This window comes from Thamnophis sirtalis, unplaced genomic scaffold, assembly GCF_051295495.1.
Source record: "Thamnophis sirtalis isolate CommonGarterSnake01/CBP01778 unplaced genomic scaffold, rThaSir2_p1.2 scaffold_3, whole genome shotgun sequence".
NCBI lineage: Eukaryota > Metazoa > Chordata > Lepidosauria > Squamata > Natricidae > Thamnophis > Thamnophis sirtalis.
Window position 1 is genome coordinate 143,711,681 of NW_028261383.1, and position 16,692 is coordinate 143,728,372.

Consider the following 16,692-nt stretch of genomic DNA (forward strand, 5'->3'; position numbering starts at 1 on the left):
GCTCCCGCCCCCTCCGCCGCCTTCCTACTGGCTCCCGCGATGGCGCCGTCCCGTTTTATTGGCCGACGGAGATCCCGCCCAGCCATGACGGCAGAATGATTCTGCAAGAGTTTGGTTGGACCGCGCGCTTCACCGCCGGGAGCTTCCCTTTTCCCCTCCCCCTCGCTCTTCCTTTGAACTGAATTCGCGGGAAAAAGAAGCTGTTGCTGTTTCGTCTCTTCCTTCCTCCACCCCCCCACCCGGAGTGCATGATGGGAAAAGAACGCAACCGGGAGGTCTGGTTTTGCTCTTCTTCGAACCAGCGGCGCGTGTCGGATGGCTAAGAGAAACGGCGGCAACAGCGGCGTGAACATTCCGTCCGTGCCTCGCGGAACGGTTTTGAAAATCTAAGCGCGCGGAAAAGCCATCGTGCGCTAGTAGAGCTGGTCCCGCACGTGCTGCGGAGGGTAGTTTGGGGTGCCATCTTTGAGATTTTATCTCTTGGTCAAATTCTACCAGTAAAAATTAACATCTCGTTGGAAACGATCGATGATCCTTCCCCCCCCCCCCCACACACACACTCCTTGTTGCGCACATATTCTAGTTGCAGGATACCGTTTAACGCATCTATCCTTCCATTGTCTGGTGGAGAAAAAAAATACACTGAGGGGGAAAAATCGTATTTGAGCCCTTTCTAACCTTCAAAAGTGATGGACATTATATGTAAAGGTTACTCCTTAGCATTGATGCTATGAAGCTTGAAAGTTGCAAAATGTTTCTCCTCACAAGATCTCTGAAACACAACCAAAATGCAAGTTTAAATAAAGCAATTACATGCCACAAAATGATTAAAGGATGCAATTTCTGTCTGGGGCAGGTGAACTATTGATAATGCTCAAACTACCATAAGGTAGCTGTTCTTTTTAGAGTATAAAACAAACACATTGGAAGAATAAATATAAAAATAAAAAATATTACAAATACAGGATATGATTCACACCTTGGTCAGTATCTCTTTGCACTTCTACCATAGGGCAGAACACCTCAAAGCATAGCTGGCCGAACAAATAGGTTTAAAAGTAGTTTCTATCCTTGGGCCATCAGACTCTTAAACAACCACAATCACTCCACACACACATGGAAATGTATGACTAGTTTTCCTTTTCTTTCTTTTTTCTTTTACCCTAATTACTTGCATTGGTATTATTCTTTATACTATTTATGTTTGTATTTGTTGTCATGGATTGCACCAGTGAGTCTAAAACTAATTTTGTTGTACTTGTACAATGACAATAAAGGCTATACTAATACTCATACCCTTACCCATAGCATACCATAGCATACCATACTATACCATATTATACTATACTATATGCTTTGAGTTTGTCATAGTGAAATTCCATGGAAGAGATGTGATTGCTCACTATGATTATGAAATTAATTTTGTCAACAGGATTGAGCTTTTGGATACCTGCATAATAAATAAACATTCAGATGTTTTTACTGTAGTGCTTAATAAATTTGGCGTGTTCTACGGAGAACAGCCCTGAAGAACTGGCTAGCCCGTCAGGCCTGGGGACAAGGATAGCCGCCCCTCCCGAATGATGAATGTATGTTGCTTACTATTTTATTATATGTCTCTATGTCAATGTCTGTATTCCCCCTCCCTGATTTTATGTGAGCCGCCCTGAGTCCCCTCAGGGAAAAGGGCGGCCTACAAATATTAATAAAATCTCTAAAAAAAAATCTCTAAAATCTCACCTCTTACCTGGAGTGATTCTGCAGCTAATTAATACATGATAAGAAATAAAAGCAGCAAACGGTTTTGATCAAGCTTGTAATACAATAAATGTCACCTATCATTGTCTAGTTTTTAAGAGGCTGGACTACAGCCCATGCTTGCCTGAGGGAATTGCTGAGTCTTCTGACAATCAATTTGTTTCAGCCTAATTTACCTTACTGACTTGTAAAGAAAATTAGTGTAGGAGGTGCAGTGTGTGTCACTTTGAGTGCTCGGAAAAAGATGGGATAGAGTTCCAAGAAATAAATATGCCATCTGCCTGATTTGGAACCTTTTTACCATCCATTTTAGAAACCAAGTATAGGGAAGATGATTCTTCACAATGAGCTTCTTTTTCTTTTTTAATGTGTGTATCATTGAGACAGTTTTTAATTCCTGGACTAGTTTTCTTGCCAAGATTTTTCAGACTTGGGTAGTCCTTATCTGCTTCCCAGGGCTGAGAGAGAACTGCCCAAGGTCATCCAGCTGGCTTTGTATGCTAGTTTTTATCCTGTTGTCTTAACCGTCACAGTACAGCAAACCAGCTGTCTTGACTTGATATTATGAGAGTATATAACTCAGAAATTTCCATTTTCTCCAATGTAAAAAAACTGTAATCAACTAACTTATGTATTCATACTAAAAGCTTGTTTTCCATGGAAATTCTAAGGTGTTGGGATAGTTCCAAACATTCATTATTTTGATTACATAACAGGTCTTTTATTGTAATAGGAAGATTAATTTTAGATACTTTATTGGGAATTATAGTGAAAAGAATAGGATTGGCAACAATATTTAAGTTAAAGGTTTAGGAGCAAGAGGGAAAAATACTGATTCCATGTAGATTAACAGAACATGAAATTTTCTAATATATATTAATATTAATGAATAGATAAAATAACAGGTCTCAGTGGCTTAATTCATTTGTGGCTAATATGAGAGATAAAATCTTACAAGTACATTTTACTGAATTCAGTGAAAACTGCGCTCATTTAAATAGGTATAAGATAACATCCTGTATTTCAGCAGTTAATACATGAATGATATTTGATTGGTATTTAAGGGAAAATTGACGTCATAACCTATAGAAAATGATTCGCCTACATACAGTACTTGTCCTCCAGATGGAACCAAGGCACAGTTAATTTTGGGTCTGAATGAATAATAAGAAAGATGACTCATAAAAATCCATGCTCAAGTTGTTAATATATAGTATTATATTATGTAAGATCTCCTGAAATCTAGTCTGTTCAAAAGGAGAAAAATCCACAATTTTTGGACTTAGCATTTATCCTGTCAGGATATAAATTAAAAAACATGTGTTATAGATTTCTGCTGCTGATATAAACACAAAGCTTGCTAATTTAAGTAAATAAGACATCATTCTCTAGAATATTTTTTTCCATACATTTACTGCTTTAGAGTATTTTAGTGTTGCCTCTTACTGCTGTTGATAAGAGAAGCATGTTTCGACTAGAGATTACCTGATGCTTCTTGAAGCAGGAGGAGATTTTATAAAGAAAATACTGGGCAATAACAGAACTCTATATGATTATTTAGGAATATTGGCCCACTAATTCTTGTACCAGAAAAATAGTTAATTTTTTATTTCTCTTAATATAAAATGTGATATCTTGAAATAGTTTATATTACATTCAAATGGGTTAAAGTGATCATTCTGATGCAGATTAATATAGATAATTCATATTATTTATTTGACTGTGGACCCATATTTTTGTAAAAGCTTAGAGTAGTAGACAGATGTACTTTAAAAAAATTGTACTGTAAATATCACATAGATCTTGATACATTTGCCCAAGGTAAAAAGAAACCTATTCTAAAATTAATATATGGTTAAAACATTGTAATAACAATAATGAATGAAGAACAGCTACTGCTATCTACTCATTATTTTTTGTCTAAGACTTTAGTCTCTGCTACTTAAAAAAAAAGATCCTTCACCCTATTAATTTTTGTTATATGTTCAAATGGTGAACTTAAGGGCACATGGGAAACATTTACAGGAGATTTTCTGAAGGAGGCAGGAACAAAAGACATGTCAAGTTGCATTTTAGTTTGCATTCCAAATCTACCGAACAGGGTTCTTACAAATCAAGTTCTTTCTTGCCTGCCGTACACTGCATTTGTTATTCAGGTCTGAATACTTTTGACAGTCCGTAATGTTAATTGTGTTAAGATAATTAGAAGCAGAATTTTTCCCAGTTCTCAGGTACACTTAGATATAATATAATATCATCTATATATTTGTCCCAGCATTTTCAACATCTTGGTTGTTGCTCATTATCTCTGTTTTAGCAATTTGCATTTATGAACTTCCAGAATAGAACATTTTAAAGATTATATTGTTTTGCCTGCATTGCTTGCTTTCTAACAATTATGGATCATATAGAATGGTTTTAGCTTTGCTTTGATGGAAACTATGCCCCAGTTGTGGAATTGTTAAAATTCTGGCAGGTTTTCACACATGGTTTTAATAGCCAATTGACCAACATTGCAATGTATTGCAATATAGAAAATATATGAATATAAAGCATTAAACAAATTTACTGAAGCAGGTTGCACAATATTATACAGAAAACATATACATATCTGGCCTTACAAAAACTTATGAGTAAATAATGGAAACATGTTTATTGAATTGGGATATTTGTTAATCATGTTAATTATGGATAACTTATTATTGTGGAAGTAATATGGTCACTTGAATCAGTGAAACAACCCTAGCAGGGAAAATATATAGGTAGTCCTTGACTTATAACCATTCATTTAGTGACTGTTACAACAGAACTGAAAAAAATGACTTATCTACACTTAAGACTGTTGCAGCATCCCTGTGGTCTTCTTTTTCTTGTGCCATATCCGTCATCAGACATTGTCGATCATGTTGGCAATCCTATTTTTGTCAACAGCCGCATGAATAAGTGCTGCTGAGTTTTGTCCACACCAGTCCCTTAGGTTTTGAAGCCATGATGTGACCATCTTCTTCTGCCTGGACCTCATTTGCCTTCAATTTTTTTCTGGAGGATTAAGTGAAGTATGCCATATTTTTGTAGGTGCTGCATCACATATCCAAAATGTTCTAACTTTTGCTTTTTAATGGCTTTGATGATTTCCCTTTGCTTTCCCAGGTGGCTTATTACCTCATTTGTGATTTTGTCAATCCAGTTTATACAAAACAGCCATCTGTAAATTCACATTTCAAATGCTTCTAGTTTCTTCAAGTGATTTTCTGTCAGAGACCAACTTCCTGTGGTTGCATGATCAAAATTCAGGTGCTTGACAACTGGCGTGTATGTATGGTGGTTGCAGTGTCCCAGGGTCATTTGACCACCTTTTGTGAACTTCTGACAAGTGAAGTCATTTGGGAAGCTGGACTCAGTTAACTGCTGTGTTACTAACTTAACAATTGCAGTGATTCACTTAACAACTGTGGCAAGAAAGGTCATAAAATGGGGCAAAATTCACATGACAATTGACTGGCTTAGCCATGGAAATTTTGATCTCAGTTGTGATGAGTCTGGCTATCTGTAATGTATTAAAATTATGTGGCTATTGGTTTGTCCAAGTACTTTTTCTAATTATGTTTTATATGTTCAGAAAACCTCTCGCTTATCTTCCTCAAGCAGCTTCAGACAACCAACATGGATTTTATTTGGCTTTACCTGGCATGGGTTATTTTTGGGAATCCTGAAATTGGAGTTTTGCAATAATAAAGAGCATTGTCTGCTGAACATTTCTTATGATTTTGCCACTGAAGCAGAAGGATGACAAACACAGTTTAGGGATGCTCTCTGTCTTGAGATAAATTGACTACAATGGATGCAACATTTGCTCCTAGCCTAGAACTGCACCAGTGCATAAACCAAACAGGGTTTTGACACTCAGAAACACAAAGCTGGAAGTGGAAAACATCTCATTGGTATGCCATTTTTTTTCCTTCCTGTAAGGAAGCGAGTTTTCTAAGAAAAGCATTAAGGATCGATTCCTTCACTCTCTGTCAATTCTATTAATAGTACAGAGAAAGTCTCAAATTCAAGCCCTGGTGGGACCGCGAAACTCTCCATCCCAAACAGATAACAGACCCTGGAAGGTAAAGCTGGGTTGTTCCCATTTCGAATTTTAGTGCCATTCTTTGCAACAAGTATTGTTTTCTTTTTCCTAATAACTTATATAGCCAGACATGCAGCACAGACGGCGTATCTCTGATATTTTTTTCCCCGTCCGAAAGCAGAAAGGCTGCAATTATTCCAGGGGCCGCAAGGTGGAAGCACCGTAGATCCCGCGCCGCTTTTAGACGGAAGGGTAAGGAGCGGCCCGGCCCTTGGAGGTAACTAGTCGGTCGCTACAGGAAGCGGAGGGCGAGCGGTCCACGTGGGTTTTGGTTCTGTGTAGGGCTACGCAGCTCGCTTCTTGCTGGTTATGGCTGAGAGGATCGAAGAACGCATCGAGGACCGAATCCCGGAGCTAGAGCAGTTGGAGAGAGTCGGGCTGTTCACTCGTAAGGAAGTCAGGTAAAAAGCGGAGGTCTGTGGAAGAGGGGCGTTCACAGTAGCTAGGGAAGGGTGGGAAGAAAGCATGATTTGGGGGGAGCGGAGAAGGAATCTTTCTGATTAAGAATAAACCATCACAAGGGTGGCTTTATACCCTCTTCTCCAATCTTGTGTCTTCCAGGTGGATTATCATTTCTTTTAGTCCCAATACAAAGGCATAAGAACACTTTAATGGAGGCTTCTTGCTGGACATCCTAAAAGTCCTCCATATACAGGTGGTCCTCGACTTAGGGCCACAATTGAACCGCAAATTTCGGTTGCTAAGTGAGGCACTTGTTAAGTGAGTTTTGCCCCATTTTATGACCTTGCTTGCCACAATTGTTAAGGGAGTCACAGCAGTTGTTAAGTTAGCAAGACAGTTGTTAAGTGAATCTGGCTTCCCCAGGGACTTAGCTTGTCAGAAGGTCACAAAAGATGGTCACAGTGTCCCCTGAACAAAAGATGGTCACAGTGTCCCCTGAAATGGTCATAAATATGAACCAGTTGCCAAGCACTTGAATCACATGAGTATGGGGAGGTTGCAATAGTTGTAAGGGTGGGTTCCACCACAAAACCGCGCCCAACTAAACCGCGCCCGACTAAGCCGCGTTGCTGACGTCATCAACAGAGCGACAACAGCGTGGAGACAGAAGCACGCTGTAAACCCTAAACCTAAAATTAACACCTAAACCTAAACCTAACCCTTAACCTAACCATAAACCTAACCCTTAACCTAACCCTAAACCTAATCCTAACCCTTAACCTAACCCTTAACCTAACCCTAACCCTTGACCTATCCCTAAACCTAACCCTAAAGCTAACCCTAAAGCTAACCCTTACCTTAAGTTGAATCGGCTTGCTTTCAAAGCACTATTTAAAGCGCCCTTCTTTCTCCGCGCTGGCTGTTGTCGCCCTGTTGATGACGTCAGCGACACAGTTTAATTGGGCGCGGCTTAGTCGAGCGCGGTTTTGACGGGTCACGGTAAGGGTGAACAGACATGTCACTTTTTTCAGTGCTATTGTAATTTTGAACAGTCACAAAATGAACTATTGTAAGTCAAGGACTTCCTGTATTTATATGTGGATACCCTTCCATCTTCCACCTATATTATGCCACAACTTGTCTAGGGTAATTGGTGGCATTAAAAAAAATCCATCAACTCGAACAATTGAAAGAAGCTGTGCTTGACAGGGGCGCATGGAGAGCATTTGCCTATAAAGTTGCCAAAAATCAGACACGACAGAACAGTTAAAACTGCTATTAATATAAATCAGAATTTACGAACACTGTCGGCTCCCCCCCCTCCCCCGGACACGTCATCTCCCTGTTCCATCTCCCCATGATGTCATCCCGTTTGGTTGATGCCACACTGTCCTCTATTTTATACTGCGACAGAACTTTACTCCCTTCGGGAACCCCCCCTTTCCTGGGGATGGCCTTCTTGCCTATCAAGACGCTTAATGACGGATCTTGGGATACCGAGAGGAGACATGCGAAGAAGAGACTTCTTAGGGGTTTCTTACAGGGGTTTTTAAATCAAATTTTAAGGGGGGGTGGTGTTTGTTCCAGATGGCTCATACAAGCTTTTTTGGGGGTGGGGAGTCTGCCATTGCACAGGCCAGAGCTAACTAATGGGCACGGGGTGGGAGTGCTGGGAAGGGTTGGGATTCCGGGTGAGACATTAAGCCATTTCATTGGGGGGTTTACCATCTCTAGTGTTTGTGGGAGAGGCAGATATGGTGGGGGCCGAGGGCCAAATTATGTTTGGGGGATGCGGGTTTGCTGTTTAAGAGCGATCGCGTGTTCCGACCCTCATTGCCCTTCTTGCCCCCCCCCCCGTGTGCTCGGGATTACAGGATCCTGGTCTCAAGCTGGTGTCGGTTAACGCCAGGTCTGTGGTACATAAGGTTCCCCTCATTTACAACCTCATACAAGAGGGTAGAGCAGACCTGGCATACATTACGGCGACCTGGTTGAGCCATGAGGGGGGTGTTCCCCTTGGTGAATTATGCCCACCAGGTTTCCGGGCATTTCACCAGCTGAGAGCCCAGGGCAGGGGTGGGAGGGGTGGCGGTAGTTATTAGGGAAAGTCTCGGACCTCAGGAGGTCACTGTGCCTCAGGCGGGTGTGAGACCCTTTTTGTGAAATGGGGCCTTGGAGTTCAGGTGGGCCTTTTTGTGACGTACCTGTCTCCCTGCTACCTTTCATCGGAACTGCTGAATGTGTTAGCCGGATTGGCGGTTGTTTTCCCCAGGCTGATGATCCTGGGGGATTTCAATCTGCCTTCCATTGGCGAGACATCCAAATCAGCTTGGGAGTTCATGGCTTCCATGATGGCTATGGACCTAACTCAGTTAATTCAAGACCCCACCCATAACAGGGGACACACGCTCGACCTGATTTTTGTCTCTGGGCAGTGAATGAATGATCTAGATTTAGGGGATATTTCTATCCAACCCTTGTCATGGTCTGATCATTTCCTCATTAGGCTTGACTACCATACTGCTACCCTTCACTGCAGGGAGGCGGAACCAACTAGATGGTTCCACCCCAGGCGCCTGATGGACTCTGAAAGGTTTCTGTTGGAGCTTGGGACTTTTCCTGAATCCCTTGCTCACAGCTCGACCAAAGCCCTAGTGGAAGCCTGGGATAGGGTGGCCACTGGGGTCTTGGACCGCGTTGTGCCTTTGCGGCCTCTGACCCGGTGTCGATCCCTGGTTTACCGAGGAGCTCCGGGAGATGAAACGCCGGAAAAGACACCTAGAGAGTGGTTGGAGGGCCAGCTGGTCCGAACCTGATCAAACACTAGTAAGAATTCATATTAAATCCTATTTAGTGGCGATAAAAGCAGCAAAACGGCAACATTTTTCCGCTCTTATCGCGACTGCAGATAACTGCCCAGCCGCCCTGTTTAGGGTGACCCGCTCCTTACTTAACCAAGGAACTGGGAAAGACCGCTTGCAGGGTAGGGTTGAAGAATTTGTTCAGTATCTGCAGGATAAAATCGCTCGGATTCGGACAGGTTTGGACTCTGACTGGGTAGATTTGGGCGAGTCGACGGGGATGAATCTTGTGGAGACTATCTGGGATGAGTTTGACCCTGTGACCACCGAGGGCATGGGCAGGATTATGGGGAGACTCAGTGCTGCCACTTGTGTGCTGGACCCATGTCCCTCTTGGTTAGTTTCAGCTTCCCGGGAGGTGACACGAGGCCGGCTCCAGGCGATTACCAACGCTTCATTGAGAGAAGGGTTCTTTCCCACCGCCTTGAAGAAGGCGGTGGTGAGCCCCCTCCTTAAGAAGCCTTTCCTGGACCCAGCTTCTTTAGCCAACTATCGTCCAGTCTCCAACCTTCGCTTTGTAGCGAAGGTTGTCGAGAGTGTGGTAGCACATCAGTTTCCCCAGTACCTGGATGAAGCTGCCTACCTGGATCCGTTTCAGTCGGGTTTCTGGCGGTGATCTCTGGCGGGCCTGGAACAGGGGCTGCTCCTCTGTCTTGGTCCTATTAGATCTCTTGGCGGCTTTCGATACCATTGACCATGGTATCCTACTGTGATGACTCGGGTGGGTGGGTGGGTGGGAGTGGGTGGGCACTGTTTTGTGGTGGTTCTCCTCCTACCTGTCGGATCGGTCACTGTTCGTGTTGATGGGAGGACAGGGATTGACCCCAAGGCGCATCACTTGTGGGGTGCCCCAGGGGTCGGTTCTCTCACCCCTCCTGTTCAACATATATATGAAACCGCTGGGCGAGATCATCCGTGGTTTTGGGGTACGGTATCATCAATATGCTGATGATACCCAACTTTTCATCTCTATCCCAAACCACCCAAACGATGCCCGTGACGTGATGTCCCGATGCCTGGAGTCTGTGTGGATCTGGATGGGGAGAAACAGGCTCAAGCTCAATCCCTCTGTGACCAGGGGGGCCTTTTACCAGGTTCGCCTGATATGTCAGTTGCGCCCCTTTCTGGATCGGGATGCTCTCTGCACAGTCACTCATGCCCTCGTCCTTTCTCACCTGGACTACTGTAACGTTCTCTACATGGGGCTGCCCTTGAAGAGCACTTGGAGGCTTCAACTGGTTCAGAATGCGGCAGTGCGGGTTATCATGGGGGTACCTAGGTGCTCCCATGTTACACCCCTTTTAGGCGGCCTGCACTGGTTGCTGGTTGTCTTCTGGGTGCGATTCAAGGTACTAATTATGACATTTAAAGCGCTCCATGGCTTAGGCCCAGGGTACCTGTGAGACCACCTACTGCCACCAGTAGCCTCCCACCGTCCAGTGCGATCCCACAGAGTTGGCCTCCTCAGGGTGCTATCAGCCAGACAGTGTCGGTTAGTGACCCCCATGAGGCGAGCCTTCTCTGTGGGAGCGCCTTCCCTCTGGAATGAGCTGCCCCTGGAGCTTCACATAATCCCCAACCTCCGGTCCTTCCGACGCGCCCTAAAAAGTTGGCTTTTTCAGCAAGCTGGGCTGGCCTGAATAGAATAAAATATAGGATTAATTTAGTTGTAAATTTTAATTTAATTTTTAAATGTTTATTGTAAATATCAATTGGTTTTTTTTTTGGATACTTTATTTAATGATCCTTTTAATTTTTGTAATATGTGTTTTATGTTGTACGCCGCCCTGAGTCCTTGGGAGTAGGGCGGCATATAAATCCAATAAACCTAACCTAACGAAATGATTCTGCCTTTATTTTTGCAGGGCTGTCATTAAGAAGGTCTCAGCTCTTGAATATAAGATACAGCGGAGAGCACTTCACAAGAAAGACTTCATTAGTTATATACAGGTAGTTTTCTCACACAGATCTTTTTCTGTGTATTTTTATCTGTTGAGATGAATGCATCTATGATACATTGTTTATTCTGCCACTAACTACTTCAAATTGTTTCTTTCTTAAAGTGAACCTGCAATGGGATGCGGTAAAATGTTACTTAGGGGAAAAGTAAACTTTCCATTAGTTCAGATCTGTCACAGGAACCTCCCAAAGCATTTAAAAATTTGAAAATAGAAAACATTTGAAATCAATTACATTTCATGAGATTTTAGGAAAATAAGGAACTATTGTAAATTCAGACTATTTTGCATGACTTTTTTTAAAGTTAGAAGTTTGGCACTCAGTAGGGAGAATGCATACGGGTGGTCCTCAATTTATGACCACAATTGAGCCCAACATTTATTTTCCTAAGCAAGGAAGGTGTTAAGTAAGTTGTATCTCATTTTAGAACATTTTTGTCACAGTTGTTAAGCAAATCACTGCAGTTGTTAAGAGAATCTTGTCCAAAGCTGGCTGGGAAGATTAATGTTGATCACATGACCTGTGCAAGTATTATAAATACATGCCAGTTGCCAGGCACCTGAATTTTGATCACGTGAACTTGGGAATGCTGCAACAGTTGTAAGTGTAAAAATTTCACTTTTTGCACTGCCATTGTAACTTTGAATGGTCATTAAATAAATGGTTGTGAGTTGAGGACTACCTATATCAATCACAGAATAACGGATATAGAAGGGACCTTGGGGTCTTCTAGTCCAACCACCTGCTCATGCAGGAGACTCTATATCCCAAATTGTCAGCTCTAGATTTAGATGGTTTTTTTTTGCATAATCTGCAATATCTGTTTGTTCTGACCTATTTCAGAATTCTATTGCATTCTGTCATTAGGATGTTAAGGCAAATGACTCCAATCTCAATTTTGTGGTATTTATAACTTTGCTGATCTTTGCTGCAACAAAGTTCTATATCTTCAGTGCAGGTTCATAGATTTGTGCACAAATGCTTGGTTTGTCAGAAATTAGAGGGAATGTTGCCTCCTGCACTCTAAAAGCAAATTTTGTGAATAATTGATGAGGGGTTTATACCGGTAGTCCTTGACTTACATCAGTTCACTTAGGGACCATTTGAAGATACAGTGGCACTGAAAAAAGTGACTTAGCAATAGCACTTAGACTTATATACCGCTTCACAGTGCTTTACAGCCCTCTCTAACTGGTTTATAGAGTCAGCCTATTGTCCCCAACAATCTGGGTCCTCATTTTACTCACCTCGGAAGGCTGGAAGGCTGAGTCAACCTTGAGCCTGGTGAGTTTTTAACTGCCAAATTGCAGGCAATCAGCAGTAGTATCCGGCAGTACTGCATTCTAACCACTGCGTCATCAGGGCTCATAATCACTTATGACCATTTTTCACACTTATGACCACTGCAGCATCCCCAGAGTCCTGTGATCAAAATTCAGGTGCTTGGCAACTGGTTCCTGCTTTAAGACTGTTGCTGTGTCCCAAGGTCACGTGATCACATTTTGCAACCTACTGACAAGCAAAATCAATGGGGAAGCCAGATTCACTTGACAACTGTGATACTAAGAGTGTGCCACTTCACAATTGTGGCAAGAAAGATTGTAAAATGGGACCAAACTCAGTTAACAAATGTGTCACTTAGCAACATAAATTTTTGGCTCAGTTGTGGTTGTGAGGATTATCTGTACACCCATGAAGATAGGAGGTAGGAGAAAGCAACTATATTAGAATGGGTAATGTGTGACCCATCAGATTTTTATTGAATTCCAAATTCCACGTTTGCTAGGACTGTTTGAAATTCAGCAAGATCTGAAGGTGTGTGAAAAATGTAAGAAACCTCCACCCAACCAAACCGTTGGCCTACTTTGCTGAATATTGCTTAATGTTACTATTCTCCAGACTTTCAGTCCTACATAGAGGTATTTCACTGGGAGTTTATGAAGAGATTACTTGTCACTCAGCTATGATCCTTCCTTATACAAAATAGATTATTTGAGATGTGGCAGGCCTAACAGATTATTAATTGGATAAAATGGTATTACATTAAATATATTTATTAGGAGAGGAATACAGAAAATGTACATCCATTCATACAAATGAGCCATGCTGCAGACTGATGGAAGTAGATTGAGGAAAGCAGAGCAAAACGTGCCTGCCAGGGAATGTTGGGTAGACCTTATTATCTTCTCCCTTACCTCCCCTTTGGAGAATCTGTTAAGTAGAGAATCTCTTGGGGACATGGACAGTATATAAATGTAATAAAACAAACAAAGCATGGGGATCTAAGCAGGTGAGTAACCTGAACAATGTCAGGGTTCCAAGTAACACCCCCAACAAAAGAAGACTCCGAGGTTTGACTTTCCTCAAAGTTCCATTTTATTAGAGATGTCATATTGGCACATCTGGGAAAACCCAAATCTGAAAGCTTCCCAGTTGAAAGTTCAAGACCCTGCCCCAACACGCAGAAGCCCATCACATGGTCCAGTAAATAATTGCCACGAAGGAAGAGTCCTTCCATCCACATCCGTCCAGGCGCAGGGACAAGGCGACCTTGACTTTCTGAAAAGGAATTTTGTTATGGCTACATATCACCCATACTCTGTATAATCCCCCCTCCCATTTTCCCATAGTAGAAGCCTGAAATCCAAACAATACAATTCAATATAAGCTGAATTGTTACACTTCTTTATTTTAGAATTCCGAATGATTATAAATGGGGGTAACAACTACATCTTACAGTGTGAATTACAGGTGGTCTTCAACTTACGATCACAATTGAACCCAAAATTCATGTTGTTAAAGTGAGCTTTGCCCCACTTTAGAACTTTTCTTGTCACATTTGTTAAGTGAATCACTGCAGTTGTTAAATTAGTACGGTAACATGGTTGTTAAGTGAATCTGGCTTCCCCATTGTCTCTGCTTGTCAGAAGGTTGCAAAAAAGTGTTCGCATAACCCCAGTCACTGCGACCGTCATAAATATGAACCAGTTGTCAAGTATCCCAGTGTAAATCATGTGACCATGGGGAATGCTGCAACAGTCAGAAGTGTGAAAAACGATTGTAAGTCACTTGTTTCAGTGCCATTGTAATTTTGAATGGTCATTAAATGAACTGTTGTAAGTTGAGGACTACCTGTACTTTTGATCAGGCTGTTGATCACATAGTATCTTTTGAGACTGCTGGTTGATCCCCTCATTCCATTTACTTCTTAGCCTTCTGCAAACTTTGGGGTTTCCCAAATGGTATTAGTACTTGCCAGGAAAGATCAGGACAGTAAATCTTGGGCTTCTCTCCATCTTGCAAATACCTTCATTAGTGTGGATATTGTTCTGACCGAGGCTTCCCAAGAGCATGAAGCAAGCTCCTGGTTCAGACAAAAACCCCTTTTATTAATTTACTGTGAATTCTGCTCACTTACATCCAACAAATCTTTCAAGAGAGGATTTAGTCACAGACAGTATCTGGCTTAGACAGCTGACAGGCTGATATCTGCAAAACTTGTCAAGGAGTCTCAGAAAGTTACAAACCAATTAAGTGAACTAATTGTTTCCTGCAAACTCCACTCCCCTTTCGCTCCTCTTTTTTTCCCTCTGGAAGGGGCCATTCATCGTCACCTGTGGCCTTATTCCCAAGTCGACCCCTGTTCTTTAGCTGTTCCCTTCTCCTGACAACTCTGCACATGCGCACACTGGGAACAGGCTCCAGCTGTTTATCTGCCTCACTGATGTCTGACTGTGAAGGCAGCTGATAACTGTCGGACAGCCCTGGCCCCATCTCTGCCTCCAACACAGAGCACTTGTAAAAGCCTTCCCCAGACTCCAGGACTGGCCCATGTTCCTCCCCAACCTCCTCACTGCCTGAATCTGCTGCCAGCTCTGATAGTACTTGGCTGCCTAAGAATGAGCATTCAAAAATTACTTTGCTATTAATTTATTGAATGGGGGATTAGAGTAATTCTTGATTAATTGCTTCACTTGCTTCAATGTGCTTCACTTGTAGCTGTTATGTGTTCAAGAAATGCTAAAAATGTAAAGCTTGGCAGTGACAATCTATTCAGCACGGTAATCCTTGAATTATTGTTGATCTTTTTTTCTCGCAGTATGAAATCAATCTCTTGGAACTGATTAAGACACGAAGACTGGTAAGTTACCCAGGGACTGATCATTTGAAAAAGCGTATGGAGATTTTAAAATCTGTACCCATGACAGCTCTGTTCTTTTCCTTTAGCGCATTGGATATTCGTTTAAGAAAGAAGAGATTGAATATTCAATTGTGCAAAGAATCCATGGCGTTTTCAAGCGTGCTACAACAAAATGGAAGGTAAACCTATTGCTATTGCAGAAATTGCTTTTTTCTAATTTTTGGATGCTATTAAAAATAAGCAAATAGGGTCATTTCTTTATGTATGAATCAAAATTCAGCAAGTGCACTCTCTCCATGTTTAGTGATTGAAATTAATTTCTTATCTCAGAAACAAAATTGTTGTTAAGCGAATACGTTGCAGAGAAAAAGAGAGGCTGCAAAGGCTGGTTCTTGAGGTCTCATTTAGATAAAGTTTTCTTGTACAGCTCACCAGTGTGTGTTATTGGCAGACACATGAAATTTGGTCAGAAAGTAAGTACGCTCATTGGTCAGAAAAATGATTATTTTTTTTGTTATTATCATTGTAGTTGTGAACAATTGCTAAACAAGGTAGCTGCTAAATGGCTGTATCTAGTTTTTAGTACTGAATTTCTTGTTTTTCATTATAAAATATATGACATGGGATAATACAGGTATATAGCTAGTCCTTGCTTACAAGTCACTCATTCAATTACTGTTTAAAGTTGTGAATGAACAAGTGGTATTTGCGACTGGTCCAGATGTTTTCAATCAAATCGTGCTTACAATAGTTGCAGCGCCCTGCAGTCATATGATCACCATTTGCAACCTTCCCTGCCAGTTTCCCACAAGCAAAATCAATGGGAAGGCGGACAGGGAAATTTGCAAGTTGCTCTGGCAATTCCCCCTTTGCTTTCCTGCGCATTCTGCTATGCCCTCTTTCCATTGGCCTCCCTGCACTAGTGTAGATCTCACATTTCTTCCCTTGGCCTCCTTGTGCTTGCGCACCACTGTTGCATCCCCCTTCCCCAATTTACATGAGACCAACACAGGACCTCCTCCACTTGGGGGGGGGGGCATTCCCATGCTTGTTACCTGGGATTCCCATTGCTTTCCACTTAACATCCTGCATGTCTTGGGGTGACAATGGCAACTGGGACTTCCTGGATTACATCACTTAGTGGGGTCAATCCTGGTCCCAATTGCCATATTCTCCTCTCCCCCTCCAGAATGACAGGAGCGATGGAAACTGCAGTTTAATCTCATCTAGAAGTTTTGTAGAGTGTTATATGACATTGGTTGCCTTCCAGCAAGACCTGGGTGAAGCATGGAAGAGAAGCCTTAAAAGTACAGCAACTTCTATATAGATTGTAAACATTGTTAGACATTTTCCATGAGCAGCGTAGTGGCCTAATGGTAAAGACTCCCACCTCCCATTTGGAAGGTTAAGAGTTCAATCCTAGCTAGCGGCACGTTTTT

At 42.1% G+C, this 16,692-nt stretch overlaps 1 protein-coding gene across 1 annotated transcript in view; it reads left to right on the top strand.

Moving 5' to 3' along the window:
* The first annotated feature begins 6,100 nt into the window (after positions 1–6,100).
* Positions 6,101–16,692, top strand: part of UTP6 (UTP6 small subunit processome component) — a 29,835-nt gene continuing 19,243 nt past the window's right edge. The window contains exons 1-4 of the mRNA XM_087710322.1: positions 6,101–6,291; positions 11,019–11,103; positions 15,212–15,253; positions 15,340–15,432. Of these exons, the coding sequence (XP_087566448.1) occupies positions 6,200–6,291; positions 11,019–11,103; positions 15,212–15,253; positions 15,340–15,432 (312 nt within the window). The 5' untranslated portion in view covers positions 6,101–6,199. The remainder of the gene's footprint in view (positions 6,292–11,018; positions 11,104–15,211; positions 15,254–15,339; positions 15,433–16,692) is intronic.